We start from the raw sequence: 19,874 nt of genomic DNA, 5'->3' as shown, positions 1-19,874 counted from the left end.
ACAGACAGACGGCTGAGCAGAACTAGTGCACTTTATAGGGTACCATTTCAGAGTCAGACATAGCCCATGTGTCTGCTGCTCCTCTCCCCAGTCACTCAGTGTTCCAGCAGTCTGCTGGCCTTTACAGGGAAAAGTCACACTGCATGTGTTAAATGAGTTAACCAGCCTGGGTGTTAAAACACTGTCAGAACTCTCTCATCTAACAGGGACATGCTGCTCCGGGAGATTTCCTGGTTCCTCTGGCTAATGGAAATACTTCATTATGGATTGCAGAGTGAATTGATTGTAGATTGTTTAATATGATTAGAAACTGTAACAAATCACCATAGATGTGGTGGGACCCTGAGCCTGACTGTCAGTCTGTGGTGCTCTCATGCAAATGATTTTTCACTCATTGTTATGCTTGGCTTGACAATGACAGCAATTGGAGTTGGGAAACCTTGGCTTTCGACGATGGGCTGAAAATAACTTTCTGCATTCTCCAGCATGTGTCATAAGCTGTAAGGGTTAGAGTTCAGGGGACATGTACTGTGTACTGTGTAGTTTCTGGTGTTTGTGCAGAATCTAGTGAACAGTAGGAGTGTTCTGTTCCTCTAACCAGAGAGAGAAGCACACTGCCCTCCCTGACGGTAGGGTTATCTCTATGATCCTGCCGACCTCACATAGCACATGTGGAGCAGCAAAACAGTGATTGACTTGTTAGTTGGTTTGTGTGGTGCAGACACATCTCTTCAAAGCTCAGAGAAGCAATTTGATTTGATTGCTCCATTTCCAAAGGTACAGTAAAGTTGCACAGCTCACACACTTGAAAAATGACCCCCATAAAAATGTTTTTTTTTATGCCCATAACACATCACTGGGATTTTCTCCAATTTGCCTCCCACAACAATTGAGTTAGTTAAATTATGAACTCTATTTTTTAAAGGCTCTATGGACATATGAACTAGAAGAAAAAGAAATGCACACCTATTAAGACGAGGTGCTGGCTAGCGGAGTAGAACACCTATTAAGACGAGGTGCTGGCTAGCGGAGTAGAAACTTGAAAATAAAATAAAAGAAAGCCGCACACTCTTGGAGCTCAGATGCAAAAATTTAATACCAACGTTTCGACAGCCAAGCTGTCTTCATCACGGTATAATCACAAACACTGCGGGATGACTCGTTTATATAGTGTCAAAAGACACAGGTGTCTGTAATCATGGCCAGGAGTGGCCTAATATCATTGGTCAATAATCAAATATTAAAATGTCCCTGATGAAGACAGCTTGGCTGTCGAAACGTTGGTATTACATTTTTGCATCTGAGCTCCAAGAGTGTGCGGCTCTCTTTTATTTTATTTTCTATGGACATATGAAACATAGGCGTGTCTTTGTGGCATTGTTTGTTCCTCTGACGTTTAGGCAGAGAGGCTGAGCGAGGCTTTCTTTCCTAACATCTTTAGTGTATTAAAGAGTTCATCTGGCTCTGGTATTTACAACCACACTCTGAACCCTCCCCTCTCCTCTCCTCTCCAATAGTCATAGATTCCTCTATGTCACACTCCCCTCAGTCCACTAGGTGGGGCTAAACACAAACTGTTACTTTTGACAGATTACTTCTCACTCCTACCTCTTGTGTGTGTTTTGTTTATGTGGTTTAATAATTAGGAGTTGATACACAGATTAGTGACTGGCATTGCAGGACTCAGCTTCTGTAGGTCCATCTGGAGTGTGTTTGTGGCTTTCTAAATCTGGAGGCCAGCTTTGTTCTGAATAAAATGACTTACAGCCTCCAGTGGTGCCTGCCTGTTCACAGAGGTGACTAATAGTGCAATATGGTACCATGTCTGTCTGGACCTTGTCTGTCTAGAACAAGATAACTCTCTGTCTAGCTACTTGTTTTCAGGAAGGAACGGTGGATGTATGTTCTGTCTTCTACATTGCCAGTGTGGTTTCTACAGGTGTTTTCCATGGCATAAATAAATACCATTGTGATTTTTTGTGTGGTTTTTCCTTCAATTTAAACGGAATCTCAACAGAATCTGAAGTACAAAATCTGAAGTGGGAGCAAATTATATCAGCATCAAAATGATTACTAAATCAAAAATCTCAATGATGACAATACCTTCCATTAATCTTACAACTACTTCCCCGTATAGTAGCGTGTCGCACCACACAGTATTAGTGTAGAGTGCGTAACATGGTCTTGGAGGGGTGCTGGGTGGTCCAGGCGTGAGTCTGGCTTTGGTGTGTTCCAGTCCTCCCTCTTATTTCCTCAACCAGCCAGCCTAGTGAGTCTCTCCTACTATATAAGTTCCCTCTCCCCAGCCAGATCCCATTTCTCAGTGTTTCTGTGTACCTGGAGGAGCTTCCTGGGATATCATCATGAAGATCCTGTTTGCAGCTCTCTTCGCTGTGTTTGTCCTGTCTAACTTTGACATGGCGGACTCCTCTTCTTATGATAAGATAGTCTACCACAGTAAAGTCAGAGCAAGAAAAGAGGGGTAAGTTTATTATTTTAAATTAGTATTGTTATTATTATTATTATTATCATTAGTAGTAGTAGTAGTAGAATTGTTATTGTTATTATTGGTACTATTATTTGTATTATTATTATTGGTATTATTACTGTTATTATTATTGGTATTATTATTATTGGTATTATTATCTGAAGGACATGATCTGTATTTACTGATTTATGCTGATGCTACACATTCTCTACAAATGTGTCATGCAAAAGTTGTTTTAAGTCCAAACTTTTGCTTAGTTGAAACACTACTCTTTTTCTGCTTTTATGATCATTTACGGAAACAAATTATATCAGAGACTTTAATTCGGAATATGATTATTTCATAATTTCTAAGTTAATCATGCTTTAAAGTTCACTTTACAACATTTAAGAGCTAATGTAAATAAATTGCTATGTCAGATACATTTTTATGAAAGCAAAAATAATAACACATTTTAAATAACAAAAGTGAAATATACTGTGAATATGAAATAAGGATAAGAAATCAAACAGGCATACAGTATTTATTACATGGTATGCTGAGTGCGGAACACTTTAGATATTCCAAATGTGTTCATTTAACCATCTGTCTCCTCTGTTTCCCTGGCGACCGTTAGACCCAACGTGTGCGCTCTGCAGCAGGCCATGGGGACCAAGAAGAAGTACTTCAGCACGTGTCGTAACTGGTATCAAGGGGCCATCTGTGGAAAGAAAGCGTAAGTGAAGTTTCGTTTTTTGGGGGTTCCTCCAGGACACATTCTTTCCTTTGTGTTCAAATATGAATAATATGACACTGCCAGGTTAGGGTCCTCTGTATGGACCACAGAGGATGTGTCCCAAATTGCTCCGTATTACCAATATAGTGCACTACTTTTGGCCCATAGGGGGTCATAGGGCTCTAAAGTAGTGCACTGTACAAGGAATAGTGTGCCATTAAGGACACAGACATGAACCCAGGAATGATGAAGTCTCATGTGCCACACAGAAATGTCCAAATGGACACAGGGTGATCCCTAGTGCCATGGAAACTCCTATGGACCACATAACGTCAGAGCAGAGCTTAATAATAACAATAATAATCATCATTTGGTGGGTGCTTATATTTGTCCTTTTTCGCACATGTACAGGTGTGTATTAATACACATGTGAATTGGTAATGTTTTTTTTTTCATATCCCAACTCCCCCTGAGACACCCTCAGAGAGTGGGTTCACAGCCAAGGGTAACATTCCCTCACTTGGAAGTCAGTGTAACAGATTTATGTGCCTTTCGTGAGGCACGGATTATACGGGGTATGTGCTATGGTATGGATTATACGGGGTATGTGTTATGGTACGGCTAATACGGGGTATGTGCTATGGTAGGGGTTATACGGGGTATGTGTTATGGTACGGGTTATACGGGGTATGTGCTATGGTACGGATAATACGGGGTATGTGTTATGGTACGGGTAATACGGGGTATGTGTTATGGTACGGATTATACAGGGTATGTGTTATGGTATGGATAATACAGGGTATGTGTTATGGTACGGATTATACGGGGTATGTGCTATGGTACGGGTTATACGGGGTATGTGTTATGGTACGGATTATACGGGGTATGTGTTATGGTACGGTTTATACGGGGTATGTGTTATGGTACGGGTAATACGGGGTATGTGCTACGGTACGGATTATACGGGGTATGTGTTATGGTACGGTTTATACGGGGTATGTGTTATGGTACGGATAATACGGGGTATGTGCTATGGTACGGTTTATACGGGGTATGTGTTATGGTACGGGTTATACGGGGTATGTGCTATGGTACGGATAATACAGGGTATGTGTTATGGTACGGGTAATACGGGGTATGTGCTACGGTACGGATTATACGGGGTATGTGTTATGGTATGGATTATACGGGGTATGTGTTATGGTACGGTTAATACGGGGTATGTGCTATGGTACGGTTTATACGGGGTATGTGTTATGGTACGGGTTATACGGGGTATGTGCTATGGTACGGATAATACAGGGTATGTGTTATGGTACGGGTTATACGGGGTATGTGTTATGGTACAGTTAATACGGGGTATGTGTTATGGTACGGGTAATACGGGGTATGTGCTACGGTACGGCTTATACGGGGTATGTGCTATGGTACGGTTTATACGGGGTATGTGTTATGGTACGGATAATACGGGGTATGTGCTATAGTACGGTTTATACGGGGTATGTGTTATGGTACGGCTAATACGGGGTATGTGCTATGGTACGGGTAATACGGGGTATGTGTTATGGTACGGATTATACAGGGTATGTGTTATGGTATGGTTAATACAGGGTATGTGTTATGGTATGGATTATACGGGGTATGTGCTATGGTACGGCTAATACGGGGTATGTGCTATGGTATGGGTAATACGGGGTATGTGTTATGGTACGGATTATACAGGGTATGTGTTATGGTACGGTTTATACGGGGTATGTGCTATGGTACGGTTTATACGGGGTATGTGTTATGGTACGGTTTATACGGGGTATGTGCTATGGTACGGATTATACGGGGTATGTGCTATGGTACGGATTATACGGGGTATGTGTGGTGGTACGGATAATACAGGGTATGTGTGTTGGTACGGCTAATACGGGATATGTGTTAAGGTATGGGTTAAACAAGTATGTGTAGTACTCCCGGGTGGCTCAGTGGTCTAAGGCACTGGATGCTAAGTAGTGTTCTATCCTCCTGGATGCTGAGCAGTGTTCTATGCTCCTGGATGCTGAGTAGTGTTCTATGCTCCTGGATGCTGAGTAGTGTTCTATGCTCCTGGATGCTGAGTAGTGTTCTATGCTCCTGGATGCTGAGTAGTGTTCTATGCTCCTGGATGCTGAGTAGTGTTCTATGCTCCTGGATGCTGAGTGGTGTTCTATGCTCTTGGATGCTGAGTAGTGTCCTATGCTCCTGGATGCTGAGTAGTGTTCTATGCTCCTGGATGCTGAGTAGTGTTCTATGCTCCTGGATGCTGAGTAGTGTTCTATGCTCCTGGATGCTGAGTGGTGTTCTATGCTCCTGGATTCTGAGCTGTGTTCTATGCTCCTGGATTCTGAGCAGTTTTCTATGCTAGCTATCGTCCTGGATACTGAGTAGAGACTCTGGATTCGAGCCCAGGTTCTGTCGCAGCCGGCCGCGACCGGGAGGTCCATGGGGCGACGCACAATCAGCCTAGCGTCGTCTGGGTTAGGGAGGGTTTGGCCGGTAGGGATATCCTTGTCTCATCTCGCACTAGCGACTCCTGTAGCAGGCCGGGCGTAGTGCGGGCCGGGCGCAGTGCGTGCTGACCAGGACGCTAGGCCGGCTTCCAGGATGGATGCGTGCTGTGTTAAGAAGCAGTGCTGCTTTGTTGGGTTGTGTTTCGGAGGACACATGGCTCTCGACCTTCGTCTCTCCCAAGCCCGTACGGGAGTTGTAGTGATGAGACAAGGCAGTAACTACTAACTATTGGATACTACGAAATTGGAGAGAAAAAGGGTGTAAAAAAACAAAAAAACAAATATGTGTAGATTTACGATCACCCTTTAGAACCAGTCAGGGAGTTCCCTATATAGTGCACTACTTTTGACCAGAGCCAAAAGTAGTCCCCTATATAGAGGATAGTGTGCCATTTGGGACGAAGGGGGAGTTTTAGGAAAGATAACAAAAGGTCTGTGTTATCTTTGACTAATTTTGCCACTAACATCAGAGGAATGTCTAATGTATAAGGATGACCTGCCATCAAATGCCCTCTTATCATCTTCATCCATGTTGAGAAACAAAGAGACCTTTAATGGTACTATGACTGAACTTGAACTTGAGAGGGAGAGTAGTTGTGAAGGATAGGTTTAATTAACATAAACACGAACAGCAGTAAAGAATAATCTAGGAGGATGACGGACCATCAAATACCATCTCTTCATCTAGTGTATGTTGGGAAACAAAGACTACTCTGAAGAGAGTTCAGAGGGTTTAGTAATGAACGTCAAAGGAACAAGATTTAAGATTATATCCAAGCAAGCCTTCAACTCCTACATCAATGCACAATCCCAAGCATTATAAAGGTCCTGGTTACTATGGTTATGATGGTATTATTGTATGGTGAGCGTGGTCGCCGTAGGGACGCCACAGTGGTGCACCGCTGGTTCCTGGCTCTGATAGGGCAGTAATGTGTCAGCCATATTTACTGGTTGGAGGTTGAAACAGTGGAAACTCTTTGAGCACAGACAGAAAGGACAGAGCCCACATAGGACAGAGAGGTTTCCACATAGTGCTGCTCACACGAAACAGACACAGTATAACCACATATTATAACAACCACATAGTATTTCAAGGATCACATTGGAAAAAAGTATATTGCAAAGTACTTTCATGTGAAATCTATTATTGTTAGTGTTCTATGCTAGCTATGCTCCTGGATGCTGAGTCGTGTTCTATGCTAGCTATGCTCCTGGATGCTGAGTAGTGTTCTATGATCCTGGATGCTGAGTAGCGTTCTATGATCCTGGATGCTGAGTAGCATTCTATGCTAGCTATGCTCCTGGAAGCTGAGTAGTGTTCTATGTTCTTGGATGCTGAGTAGTGTTCTTTCCTCCTGGATACTGAGTAGTGTTCTATGCTAGCTATGCTCCTGGATACTGAGTAGTGTTCTATGTTCTTGGATGCTGAGTAGTGTTCTATGTTGTTGGATGCTGAGTAGTGTTCTATGTTGTTGGATAATGAGTAGTCTTCTATGCTAGCTATGCTCCTGGATGCTGAGTAGTGTTACATGATCCTGGATGCTGAGTAGTGTTCAATGCTCCTGGATGCTGAGTAGTGATCTATGCTCCTGGATGCTGAGTAGTGTTCTATGCTCCTGGATGCTGAGTATTGTCATATTCTCCTGGATGCTGAGTAGTGTTCCATGCTCCTGGAAGCTGAGTAGTGTTCTATGCTCCTGGATGCTGAGTAGTGTTCTATGCTCCTGGATGCTGAGTAGTGTTGTATCCTCCTGGATACTGAGTAGTGTTCTATCCTCCTGGATGCAGAGTAGTGTTCTATGCTCCTGGATACTGAGTAGTGTTCTATGCTCCCGGATGCTGAGTAGTGTTCTATGCTAGCTATGCTCCTGGATGCTGAGTAGTGTTCTATGCTCCTGGATGCTGAGTAGTGTTCAATGCTAGCTATGCTCCTGGATGCTGAGTAGTGTTCTATGCTCCTGGATGCTGAGTAGTGTTCCATGCTCCTGGATGCTGAGTAGTGTTCTATGCTCCTGGATGCTGAGTAGTGTTCTGTGCTCCTGGATGCTGAGTAGTGTTCTATGCTCCTGGATGCTGAGTAGTATTCTATGCTCCTGGATACTGAGTAGTGTTCTATGCTAGCTATCCTCCTGGATTCTGAGTAGTGTTCTTTGCTCCTAGATGCTGAGTAGTGTTCTTTCCTCCTGGATACTGAGTAGTGTTCTGTGCTAGCTATGCTCCTGGATGCTGAGTAGTGTTCTATGTTCCTGGATGCTGAGTAGTGTTCTATGTTGTTGGATGCTGAGTAGTGTTCTATATTGTTGGATGCTGAGTAGTGTTCTATGCTAGCTATGCTCCTGGATGCTGAGTAGTGTTCTATGATCCTGGATGCTGAGTAGTGTTCTATCCTCCTGGATACTGAGTAGTGTTCTATCCTCCTGGATACTGAGTAGTGTTCTATCCTCCTGGATGCAGAGTAGTGTTCTATGCTCCTGGATACTGAGTAGTGTTCTATGCTCCTGGATGCTGAGTAGTGTTCTATGCTAGCTATGCTCCTGGATGCTGAGTAGTGTTTAATGCTCCTGAATACTGAGTAGTGTTCTATGCTCCTGGATACTGAGTAGTATTCTATGCTCCTGGAAGCTGAGTAGTGTTCTATGCTAGCTATGCTCCTGGATGCTGAGTAGTGTTCTATGCTCCTAGATGCTGAGTAATATTCTTTCCTCCTGGATACTGAGTAGTGTTCTTTGCTCCTGGATGCTGAGTAGTGTCAAATTCTCCTGGATGCTGAGTAGTGTTCTATGCTCCTGGATGCTGAGTAGTGTTCTATGCTCCTGGATGCTGAGTAGTGTTCTATGCTCCTGGATGCTGAGTAGTGTTCTATGCTCCTGGATGCTGAGTAGTATTCTATGCTCCTGGATTCTGAGTAGTGCTCTATGCTAGCTATCCTCCTGGATTCTGAATAGTGTTCTATGCTCCTAGATGCTGAGTAGTGTTCTTTCCTCCTGGATACTGAGTAGTGTTCTATGCTAGCTATGCTTCTGGATGCTGAGTAGTGTTCTATAATTATTGGATGCTGAGTAGTGTTCTATGCTAGCTATGCTCCTGGATGCTGAGTAGTGTTCTATGATCCGGGGTGCTGAGTAGTGTTGTATCCTCCTGGATACTGAGTAGTGTTCTATCCTCCTGGATGCAGAGTAGTGTTCTATGCTCCTGGATACTGAGTAGTGTTCTATGCTCCTGGATGCTGAGTAGTGTTCTATGCTAGCTATGCTCCTGGATGCTGAGTAGTGTTTAATGCTCCTGGATACTGAGTAGTATTCTATGCTCCTGGATACTGAGTAGTATTCTATGCTCCCGGAAGCTGAGTAGTGTCCTATGCTCCTGGATGCTGAGTAGTGTTCTATGTTAGCTATGTTCCTGGATGCTGAGTAGTGTTCTATCCTCCTGGATCCTGAGTAGTGTTCTATGCTCCTGGATACTGAGTAGTGTTCTTATGCTAGCCATGCTCCTGGATGCTGAGTAGTGTTCTATGCTAGTTATGCTCCTGGATGCTGAGTAGTGTTCTATACTTCTGGATGCTGAGTAGTGTTCTATGTTGTTGGATACTGAGTAGTGTTCTGTCCTCCTGGATCCTGAGTAGTGTTCTATGCTCCTGGATACTGAGTAGTGTTCTTATGCTAGCCATGCTCCTGGATGCTGAGTAGTGCTCTATGCTAGCTATGCTCCTGGAAGCTGAGTAGTGTTCTATGCTCCTGGATGCTGAGTAGTGTTCTATGATCCTGGATGCTGAGTAGTGTTCAATGCTCCTGGATACTGAGTAGTGTTCTATGCTCCTGGATACTGAGTAGTGTTCTATGCTCCTGGATACTGAGTAGTTTTCTATGCTCCTGGATGCTGAGTAGTGTTCTATGCTAGCTATGTTCCTGGATGCTGAGTAGTGTTCTATGCTTCTGGATGCTGAGTAGTGTTCTATGTTGTTGGATACTGAGTAGTGTTCTATCCTCCTGGATCCAAGTAGTGTTCTATGCTCCTGGATGCTGAGTAGTGTTCTATGCTCCTGGACGCTGAGTAGTGTTCTATGCTCCTCAATGCTGAGAGGCGTTCTATGCTAGCTATCCTCCTGGATACTGAGTAGTGTTCTATTCTCCTGTATGATGAGTAGTGCTCTATGATCCTGGATACTGAGTAGTGTTCTATCCTCCTGGATACGGAGTAATCTCCCATGCTCCTGGATACTGAGTAGTGTTCTATCCTCCTGGATACTGAGTAGTGTTCTATGCTCCTGGATGCTGAGTAGTGTTCTATGCTAGTTATGCTCCTGGATACTGAGTAGTGTTCTATGCTTCTGGATGCTGAGTAGTGTTCTATGTTGTTGGATACTGAGTAGTGTTCTATCCTCCTGGATCCTGAGTAGTGTTCTATGCTCCTGGATACTGAGTAGTGTTCTTATGCTAGCCATGCTCCTGGATGCTGAGTAGTGTTCTATGCTAGCTATGCTCCTGGAAGCTGAGTAGTGTTCTATGCTCCTGGATGCTGAGTAGTGTTCTATGATCCTGGATGCTGAGTAGTGTTCAATGCTCCTGGATACTGAGTAGTGTTCTATCCTCCTGGATGCAGAGTAGTGTTCTATGCTCCTGGATACTGAGTAGTGTTCTATGCTCCTGGATGCTGAGTAGTGTTCTATGCTAGCTATGTTCCTGGATGCTGAGTAGTGTTCTATGCTTCTGGATGCTGAGTAGTGTTCTATGTTGTTGGATACTGAGTAGTGTTCTATCTTCCTGGATCCTAAGTAGTGTTCTATGCTAGCTATGCTCCTGGAAGCTGAGTAGTGTCATATTCTCCTGGATACTGAGTAGTATTCTATGCTCCTGGAAGCTGAGTAGTGTTCTATCCTCCTGGATGCTGAGTAGTGTTCTATCCTCCTGGATACTAAGTAGTGTTCTATGCTCCTGGATGCTGAGTAGTGTTCTATGATAGCCATGCTCCTGGATGCTGAGTAGTGTTCTATGCTAGCTATGCTCCTGGATACTGAGTAGTGTTTTATTTTAGCTATCCTCCTGGATACTGAGTCGTGTTCTATGCTCCTGGATGCTGAGTAGTGTTCTATCCTCCTGGATACTGAGTAGTGTTTTATACTCCTGGATGCTGAGTAGTGTTCTATGCTCCTGGATACTGAGTAGTGTTCTATTCTCCTGGATGCTGAGTAGTGTTCTATGCTAGTTATGCTCCTGGATGCCGAGTAGTGTTCTATCCTCCTGGATCCTGAGTAGTGTTCTATGCTGCTGGATGCTGAGTAGTGTTCTATGCTAGCTATGCTCCTGGATACTGAGTAGTGTTCTATGCTCCTGGATACTGAGTAGTGTTCTATCCTCCTGGATACTGAGTAGTGTTCTATGCTCCTGGATGCTGAGTAGTGTTCTATGCTAGCTATGCTCCTGGATACTGAGTAGTGTTCTATGCTCCTGGACGCTGAGTAGTTTTCTATGCTCCTCGATGCTGAGAGGCGTTCTATGCTAGCTATGCTCCTGGATACTGAGTAGTGTTCTATGCTCCTGGATGCTGAGTAGTGTTCTATGCTAGCTATGCTCCTGGATACTGAGTAGTGTTCTATGCTCCTGGACGCTGAGTAGTTTTCTATGCTCCTCGATGCTGAGAGGCGTTCTATGCTAGCTATCCTCCTGGATACTGAGTAGTGTTCTATTCTCCTGTATGATGAGTAGTGCTCTATGATCCTGGATACTGAGTAGTGTTCTATCCTCCTGGATACTGAGTAGTGTTCTATCCTCCTGGATACTGAGTATTGTTCTATGATCCTGGATGCAGAGTAGTGTTCTATGCTAGCTATGCTCCTGGATACTGAGTAGTGTTCTATCCTCCTGGATGCTGAGTAGTGTTCTATGATCCTGGATGCAGAGTAGTGTTCTATGCTCCTGGATACTGAGTAGTGTTCTTATGCTAGCCATGCTCCTGGATGCTGAGTAGTGTTCTATGCTAGCTATGCTCCTGGAAGCTGAGTAGTGTTCTATGCTCCTGGATGCTGAGTAGTGTTCTATGATCCTGGATGCTGAGTAGTGTTCAATGCTCCTGGATACTGAGTAGTGTTCTATCCTCCTGGATGCAGAGTAGTGTTCTATGCTCCTGGATACTGAGTAGTGTTCTATGCTCCTGGATGCTGAGTAGTGTTCTATGCTAGCTATGTTCCTGGATGCTGAGTAGTGTTCTATGCTTCTGGATGCTGAGTAGTGTTCTATGTTGTTGGATACTGAGTAGTGTTCTATCTTCCTGGATCCTAAGTAGTGTTCTATGCTAGCTATGCTCCTGGAAGCTGAGTAGTGTCATATTCTCCTGGATACTGAGTAGTGTTCTATGCTCCTGGAAGCTGAGTAGTGTTCTATCCTCCTGGATGCTGAGTAGTGTTCTATCCTCCTGGATACTAAGTAGTGTTCTATGCTCCTGGATGCTGAGTAGTGTTCTATGATAGCCATGCTCCTGGATGCTGAGTAGTGTTCTATGCTAGCTATGCTCCTGGATACTGAGTAGTGTTTTATTTTAGCTATCCTCCTGGATACTGAGTCGTGTTCTATGCTCCTGGATGCTGAGTAGTGTTCTATCCTCCTGGATACTGAGTAGTGTTTTATACTCCTGGATGCTGAGTAGTGTTCTATGCTCCTGGATACTGAGTAGTGTTCTATTCTCCTGGATGCTGAGTAGTGTTCTATGCTAGTTATGCTCCTGGATGCCGAGTAGTGTTCTATCCTCCTGGATCCTGAGTAGTGTTCTATGCTGCTGGATGCTGAGTAGTGTTCTATGCTAGCTATGCTCCTGGATACTGAGTAGTGTTCTATGCTCCTGGATGCTGAGTAGTGTTCTATGCTAGCTATGCTCCTGGATACTGAGTAGTGTTCTATGCTCCTGGACGCTGAGTAGTTTTCTATGCTCCTCGATGCTGAGAGGCGTTCTATGCTAGCTATGCTCCTGGATACTGAGTAGTGTTCTATGCTCCTGGATGCTGAGTAGTGTTCTATGCTAGCTATGCTCCTGGATACTGAGTAGTGTTCTATGCTCCTGGACGCTGAGTAGTTTTCTATGCTCCTCGATGCTGAGAGGCGTTCTATGCTAGCTATCCTCCTGGATACTGAGTAGTGTTCTATTCTCCTGTATGATGAGTAGTGCTCTATGATCCTGGATACTGAGTAGTGTTCTATCCTCCTGGATACTGAGTAGTGTTCTATCCTCCTGGATACTGAGTATTGTTCTATGATCCTGGATGCAGAGTAGTGTTCTATGCTAGCTATGCTCCTGGATACTGAGTAGTGTTCTATCCTCCTGGATGCTGAGTAGTGTTCTATGATCCTGGATGCAGAGTAGTGTTCTATGCTCCTGGATACTGTGTAGTGTTCTATGCTCCTGGATACTGTGTAGTGTTCTATGCTCCTGGATGCTGAGTAGTGTTCTATGCTCCTGGATACTGTGTAGTGTTCTATGCTCCTGGATACTGTGTAGTGTTCTATGCTCATGGGTGCTGAGTAGTGTTCTATGCTCCTGGATACTGTGTAGTGTTCTATGATCCTGGATGTTGAGTTGTGTTCTATGCTCCTGGATGCTGAGTAGTGTTCTATGCTCCTGGATGCTGAGTAGTGTTCTATGCTCCTGGATGCTGAGTAGTGTTCTATGCTCCTGGATACTGTGTAGTGTTCTATGCTCATGGGTACTGAGTAGTGTTCTATGCTCCTGGATACTGTGTAGTGTTCTATGATCCTGGATACTGTGTAGTGTTCTATGCTCCTGGATACTGTGTAGTGTTCTATGCTCATGGGTACTGAGTAGTGTTCTATGCTCCTGGATACTGTGTAGTGTTCTATGCTCCTGGATACTGTGTAGTGTTCTATGCTCCTGGATACTGTGTAGTGTTCTATGCTCATGGGTACTGAGTAGTGTTCTATGCTCCTGGATACTGTGTAGTGTTCTATGCTCCTGGATACTGTGTAGTGTTCTATGCTCCTGGATACTGTGTAGTGTTCTATGATCCTGGATGCTGAGTTGTGTTCTATGCTCCTGGATGCTGAGTAGTGTTCTATGATCCTGGATGCTGAGTTGTGTTCTATGCTCCTGGATACTGTGTAGCGTTCTATGCTCATGGGTACTGTGTAGTGTTCTATGCTCCTGGATACTGTGTAGCGTTCTATGCTCATGGGTACTGAGTAGTGTTCTATGCTCCTGGGTACTGTGTAGTGTTCTATGCTCCTGGAGGCTGAGTGGTGTTCGCTATAACATACTTTCATAGTCGGTTTTGTTGACTCCCACCTTAAACTGCCCTTAACAACTTCTGAGTCTTTTGGAGAGGATCAGCTTGAGCAAAATGATGTGTAGTATCACTGATCTACAAAGTATAGTATTCCCTGACAAATAATATTATTTTTGGAACCTGGGTCCAGCGACTGTCAAGCCAACACCTTAACTGTTACACCAACAGGTTCAAACCTCTTGGCTTAACGGTTAATGTGTTGGCCTGACATTCGCTGGATCAGGATTCGGGTCCCGGTCAGGGCTACCTTCCGAATTCGCTACAACATTCTTCCATAGTTGGTTTCATTGACTGTCCCCTTACCTGCCATAATTTACCCATTTTAAGCTACAACTTCCGAGTCTGTTGGAGAGGATTAGTTTGAGCAAAGTGAGGTGCGGAACAGTTCCTAGCATTTTTTACCTGCAGCAAGCCTAATGGATAGTGCTGGATAGAACCCCCCCCACACACACACACAAAAAAACAACCAAACAACTGGCCCTGCTCATAATAATAGGCCACATCATTAGTAATGATCTGTTTATTGGGAACAGCACAGTTTTCTCCATTGACCAGATGCCAGTACTACAGTAGTATTGGTTTGGCTAGCTGACATACAGAGATCTCCAGTCTAAAGTAGAGCTGCTCACCAGACAGAGGGAAGTTTCCAACCCCTTGGCCAGGCCAGAGGGAGTCTTGGTTCTCCTGTATGTGCGTGGGAGAGTGGAGATGGTTTTGCTGACTGTGCCTCATCAGGGCATGTGTGATCTCATGCCTGGCTCGTCCCCCCCACTCTTCCCCTTCTCTGTGTTTCCAGGGGCTAAGTTCAAAAGAACTTATGGCAGTCAGCCATGAGCCATGAACTCTCCTCATCTGGCACCATAGCCAATTCCCCAACTCAAATCTGGACCTCGAAGGCAGTTCCACTGCGTTTTTTCATAGTTTCCCTCTAACCAGAGACTGATTTAGACCTGGGACACCAGGTGGATGCAATTAATGATCCGGTAGAACAGAAAACCAGAAGGCTCCGGACCTCTTAGGGTAAGAGTTGAATACATCTGTCCTATATAGTGCAATACCTTTGACCAGAGCCCTATGGGTCCCTATGGGTCCTGGTCAAAGAGGTGCATTATATAGAAAATAGGGTGCCATTTGGGACATAGCCCCTCTCCTCGTACGGCAGGCCTTGATATGCTCTGTTTCTCTCTGCTGACTCTTACTGAGGGATGATAGCTCTGTGTGTGCATACACGCTTGCGTGCAACACACTGTAGCCTCATCGTCTGTCGCTCTGAAGGAAACAAGCCACTGTAAACCTCACTCCATCCTGCCCTCGACCCCCCTCTCTCTCCTGTCAAACTGTTGATTTAGACAAGGCTGTCTTGTCCTATTATGGACCCAGCTACCACTGGAACACTGGAGATCATGTGGAAATGTTTTTCTGGTTTGCAGGGGGACCGCTGATGAAGAAGCACAGCTGGACTTATGTTCCAAGCCACCAAAGACTGAGCAACAAGCAACCATTATTCAAAAACCATTACTCTGGAAAACAAGAAACTAAACCCCCAACTACCATCATCCAGACATGAGTTAGTGAGTTATCTAGGATCAGCATCATGCAGGGTCAGCTCACTGGGCACAGATGTAAATTCCACATCTAATTTTGTTAAAATATCTTGGGAACAACATTGATTCAACCAGTGTGTGCCCAGCTGGAGTGTTCATACAGCATAGTGCTTTCTACAGAGATCTGTAACCCACAATTGATATTTCAGTTTCACAACCATGTAAGGTCTGGTCCACTTCAAACTGGACACCCATCTCGTACTATAGCCTACTTCATGTATCATTGTATTTGTATATTCAGCATTTGCTGGTTTGTGGTACTGTTTAGAATTTCTGCAGCTGAAAACAGTAGAATAGCATGCTGTCCAGTGGTGTACTTGTAAATCACGCTGCCTCACGTCTGCCTCTGGCTCAGAAAAGGCTTACTTACATTTGACATTTTAGTCAGTTCTTCTTCTTAATCAGTGGAATACACCCTGTGGCATTTACTGGAATATCATAAAGCAAGGTCTGTGAGTTCTCCTCTCTCAACAATACCTCTGGCTCTGCACAAATTGAAGCATACTTGTTCTGCTTTAACGAGTCATGTCATGGTTTATGAGGTGTGGGATTATGAAATGGACTAGCTAGGTGGTTCTAGAGTATGTCCCAAATGGCACCCTTTCCCCTTTATAAAAAGTAGTGCACAATATATAGAGTAGGGTGCCATTTAGGACCCAGATAGTGTCCTCCTGTGGCTTTTGTCTATTAAAACAAGGAAGGGCTATGCTTATGGTAAATTGATTTAACTTTGATGCCAACTTGGTGCCCATGTGGTACTGTTTACAGTTTGAATACCTTTATAGGAGCTGATTACCACTAAAGAGAGAGATGGAGAGTAGTTACGGGGCCTCTGGGGTTTCTCAGAGTGGATAAATCAGACATTCACTGTACTGTAACTCTCACTCACAGTCAAAGTGTGCACAAACACACACACACACACAGATACACTCGCTCTCACGCACACACACCCATGAACACACATGCTCAGACATGCTGATCTACAGGTTAAGGCCCTTTATATAGTTAACAGCTGCAGGTTGGATTTCCGCCTCTTTATAACTTAATAATTCTTCGCAGTAATTTATAGCTACTGCGTCCTGTCCTGTTCCCATTCAATTAGAATAACAGAACTTCACTTCAAATCAAATCAAACTGTATTTGTCACACAAATACAAATGCGCCGAATACAAGTGTAGACTTTACTGTGAAATGCTTTACTTACAAGCCCTTAACCAACACTGCAGTTCAAGAAGAAGAAAATATTTACCAAGTAGACTAAAATAAAAAGTAATAATAAAAAGTAACAAAATAAGAATAACAATAATGAGGCTATTTACAGGGGGCATCGGTACAGAGTCAGTGTGCAGGGGTACAGGCTAGTTGAGGTAATCTGTACATGTAGGTGGAGGCGATGTGACTATGCATAGATAACAAACAAACTGCGGGTAGCAGCAGTGTACAAAAGAGAGGGGGGGGTCAATGTAAATTGTCCGGTGGCGATTTTATGAATTGTCTTATGGCTTGGGGGTAAAAGTTGTTGAGGAGCCTCTTGGTTCTAGACTTGGCGCTCCTGTACCGCTTGCCATGCAGTTGCAGAGGAAACAGTCTATAACTTGGGTGACTGGAGTCTCTGAGAATTTTATGGGCTTTCCTCTGACACCACCGATTATATAGGTCCTGGATGGCAGGAAGCTTGGCCCCAGTGATGTACTAGGCCGTTCGCACTACCCTCTGTAGTGCCTTATGGTCAGACGCCGAGCAGTTGCCTTACCAGGCGATGATGCAATCGGTCAGGATGCTCTTGGTGGTGCAGCTGTAGAACATTTTGAGGATCTGGGGACCCATACCAAATCTTTTCAGTCTCCTGAGGGGGAAAGGTTTTGACGTGCCCTCTTCACGGCTGTCTTGGTATGTTTGGACCATGATAGTTTGTTGGTGATGTGGACACCATGGAACTTGAAACTCTCAAAACATCTAACAGCTGCCTGGGTGGACGAGATTACAAAACATCAGAATTTGAGACAGTCCATGTGCAGAGGTGTCATATGAATACATGGGATATGTCCCATTTGGCACCCTATTCCCTTTATAGTGCGCTACTTTTGACCAGGGCCAATAGGGCTCAGGTCAAAAGTTATGCTCTATGAAAGGAATAGGGTACCTTTTGTAATCTTGTCCACCCAGACAGCTGTTAGATGTTTTGAGACTTGTATCAACATGTGAAGAGAAGTTCTGTTATTCTAATTAAATGGGAACAGGACAGGACACCGTTACTACAAAGAGTTATTAAGATATAAAGAGGTGGAAATCCAACCTGCAGCTGTTAGCTATCATCTGAAAGCATCCGTCTTCGATACAGTTCATGTGTACTGCAGAGGTGTCATACAGATAGATGATGATATCAAACAGTTTCTCAGCTAACAATTCTAGGGAGCGAAAAGGGATTTGTAATGATCCCATAGTGTTTGTTTCCAATTTTCCATTAGTTAGAGGAACATTCTATCTATGTTAGCAAAAACCTTCGGATCATTTTTTTTTTTTGCACGGTTTGGTGTTAGAGTTAGGAGAACATTCCCTTAATGTCAAAAAGAAAATAGCAATAACGTGGGTTACCATGTTCTCAGAATGTACAATAATAATATTCTAGACACGAGTCATGGGACGCTGCAAGAACATTAATGTGTCCAGTTTTCTGTGGGTTAGGAGAATATTCCATCAACTTCCCCCCCAAAAGTTCCTCCAAACATACCAAGTTCTATTTGACAAGAACCCTTTTCCTACAATTTCCGTGGCCCAGCGGAAAACGAATTAACATAATTAAAAAATCCTCATCAAAATCCGCCTGTTTAAGCTACACTCTTAGAAAAAAAAGTGCTATCTAGAACCCAAAGGGGTTATTTGGCTGTCCCCATAGGAGAACCCTTTCCAAAGAGGGCTCTACATGTAACCTAAAAGGGTTCTACCTGGAACCAAAAAGGGATCTTCAAAGGGTTCTCCTATGGGGACAGCCAAATAACCTGTTTGGAACCTTTTTTTTTTAAGAAGGTAGAGACATCAGTTTTTTTGCATGGGCTGCATCTCAATCCACCATATCTCTCTGGCAGAGTTAAAGCAATTGTGTCAAACCATAAGACAAACACACATGCCGAAAGTAAGTCTTCTCGCAAAAACATCTAAAGCATCTGAATGTTTTGGCCTACCCCTCTGTGGTAAGAAGAAACTCTCACCACGCTGCTCTCTGTTTTGCTCTTCGACCCCCACAAGCATCAAGGAACTTGTCTGAACTCGATACAGCCTCTTCTGACAGCTTCTGTCTGTAGCGTCCGAACAGTTTGGGCTACAAACTAATATATGTCTCTCACAGACACACTACTGCACATATCGTTTGTTTTGCTCTAGGATGCCGACAAGCCTCACAAGACTCATCTGAAGGTCCCCAGTACCAGTTTAAAAAATGAATGGAAATACACTGAACAAAAATATAACGCAACATGTAAAGTGTTTGTCCCATGTTTCATGAGCTGAAATAAAAGATCCCAGAAATTTCCCATATGTAGAAAAATCTTATTTCTCTCAAATGTTGTGCACACATTTGTTGACATCACTGTTAATGAGCATTTCTCCTTTGCCAAGGTAATCCATCCACCTGACAGGTGTGCCATATCAAGGAGCTGATAAAACAGCACGATTATTACACAGGTGCACCTTGTGCTGGGGACAATAAAAGGCCACTCTAAAACATGCCGTTTTGTCACACAAAACAATGCCATAGATGTCTCAAGTTTTGAGGGAGTGTGCAATTGGCATGCTGACTGCAGGAATGTCCACCAGAGCTGTTGCCAGAGAATATAATGTTCATTTCTCTACCATAAGCTGCCTCCAACTGTGTTTTAGAGAATTCGGTCAGTACGTCCAACCGGCTTCACAACCGCAGACCATGTGTATGGCAACGTGAGGGCGAGCGGTTTGCTGATGTTAACGTTGTCATGCCATTCATCTGCCGACATCACCTCATGTATTAGCACGATAATACACGGCCCTATGTCGCAAGGATCTGTACACAATTCCTGGTAGTTGAAAATGTCCCAGTTCTTCCATGGCCTGCATACTCACCAGACATGTCACCCATTGAGCTTGTTTGGGATGCTCTGATCCATGCCCCTACCTTTTGTTTTTACTGTATCTGTTACCAACAGATGCATATCTATATTCCCAGTCATGTGTAATCAGTCCATAGATCAGGGCCTAATGAATTTATTTA

The 19,874-nt window shown here is 43.9% G+C and overlaps 1 protein-coding gene across 2 annotated transcripts in view; it reads left to right on the top strand.

Moving 5' to 3' along the window:
- LOC112267004 (periostin) overlaps positions 1–19,874 on the top strand; it is a 43,115-nt gene that overhangs the window by 877 nt on the left and 22,364 nt on the right. For both annotated transcript variants that reach the window (XM_024444994.2, XM_024444993.2), the window contains exons 2-3: positions 2,307–2,482; positions 3,105–3,203. In XM_024444994.2, coding sequence (XP_024300762.1) covers positions 2,307–2,482; positions 3,105–3,203 — 275 coding nt within the window. The remainder of the gene's footprint in view (positions 1–2,306; positions 2,483–3,104; positions 3,204–19,874) is intronic.

This window comes from Oncorhynchus tshawytscha, linkage group LG14 (assembly GCF_018296145.1).
Source record: "Oncorhynchus tshawytscha isolate Ot180627B linkage group LG14, Otsh_v2.0, whole genome shotgun sequence".
Lineage (NCBI taxonomy): Eukaryota > Metazoa > Chordata > Actinopteri > Salmoniformes > Salmonidae > Oncorhynchus > Oncorhynchus tshawytscha.
The sequence above is the reverse complement of the archived record's forward strand: the minus strand, read 5'-3'. Positions and strand labels throughout refer to the sequence as shown.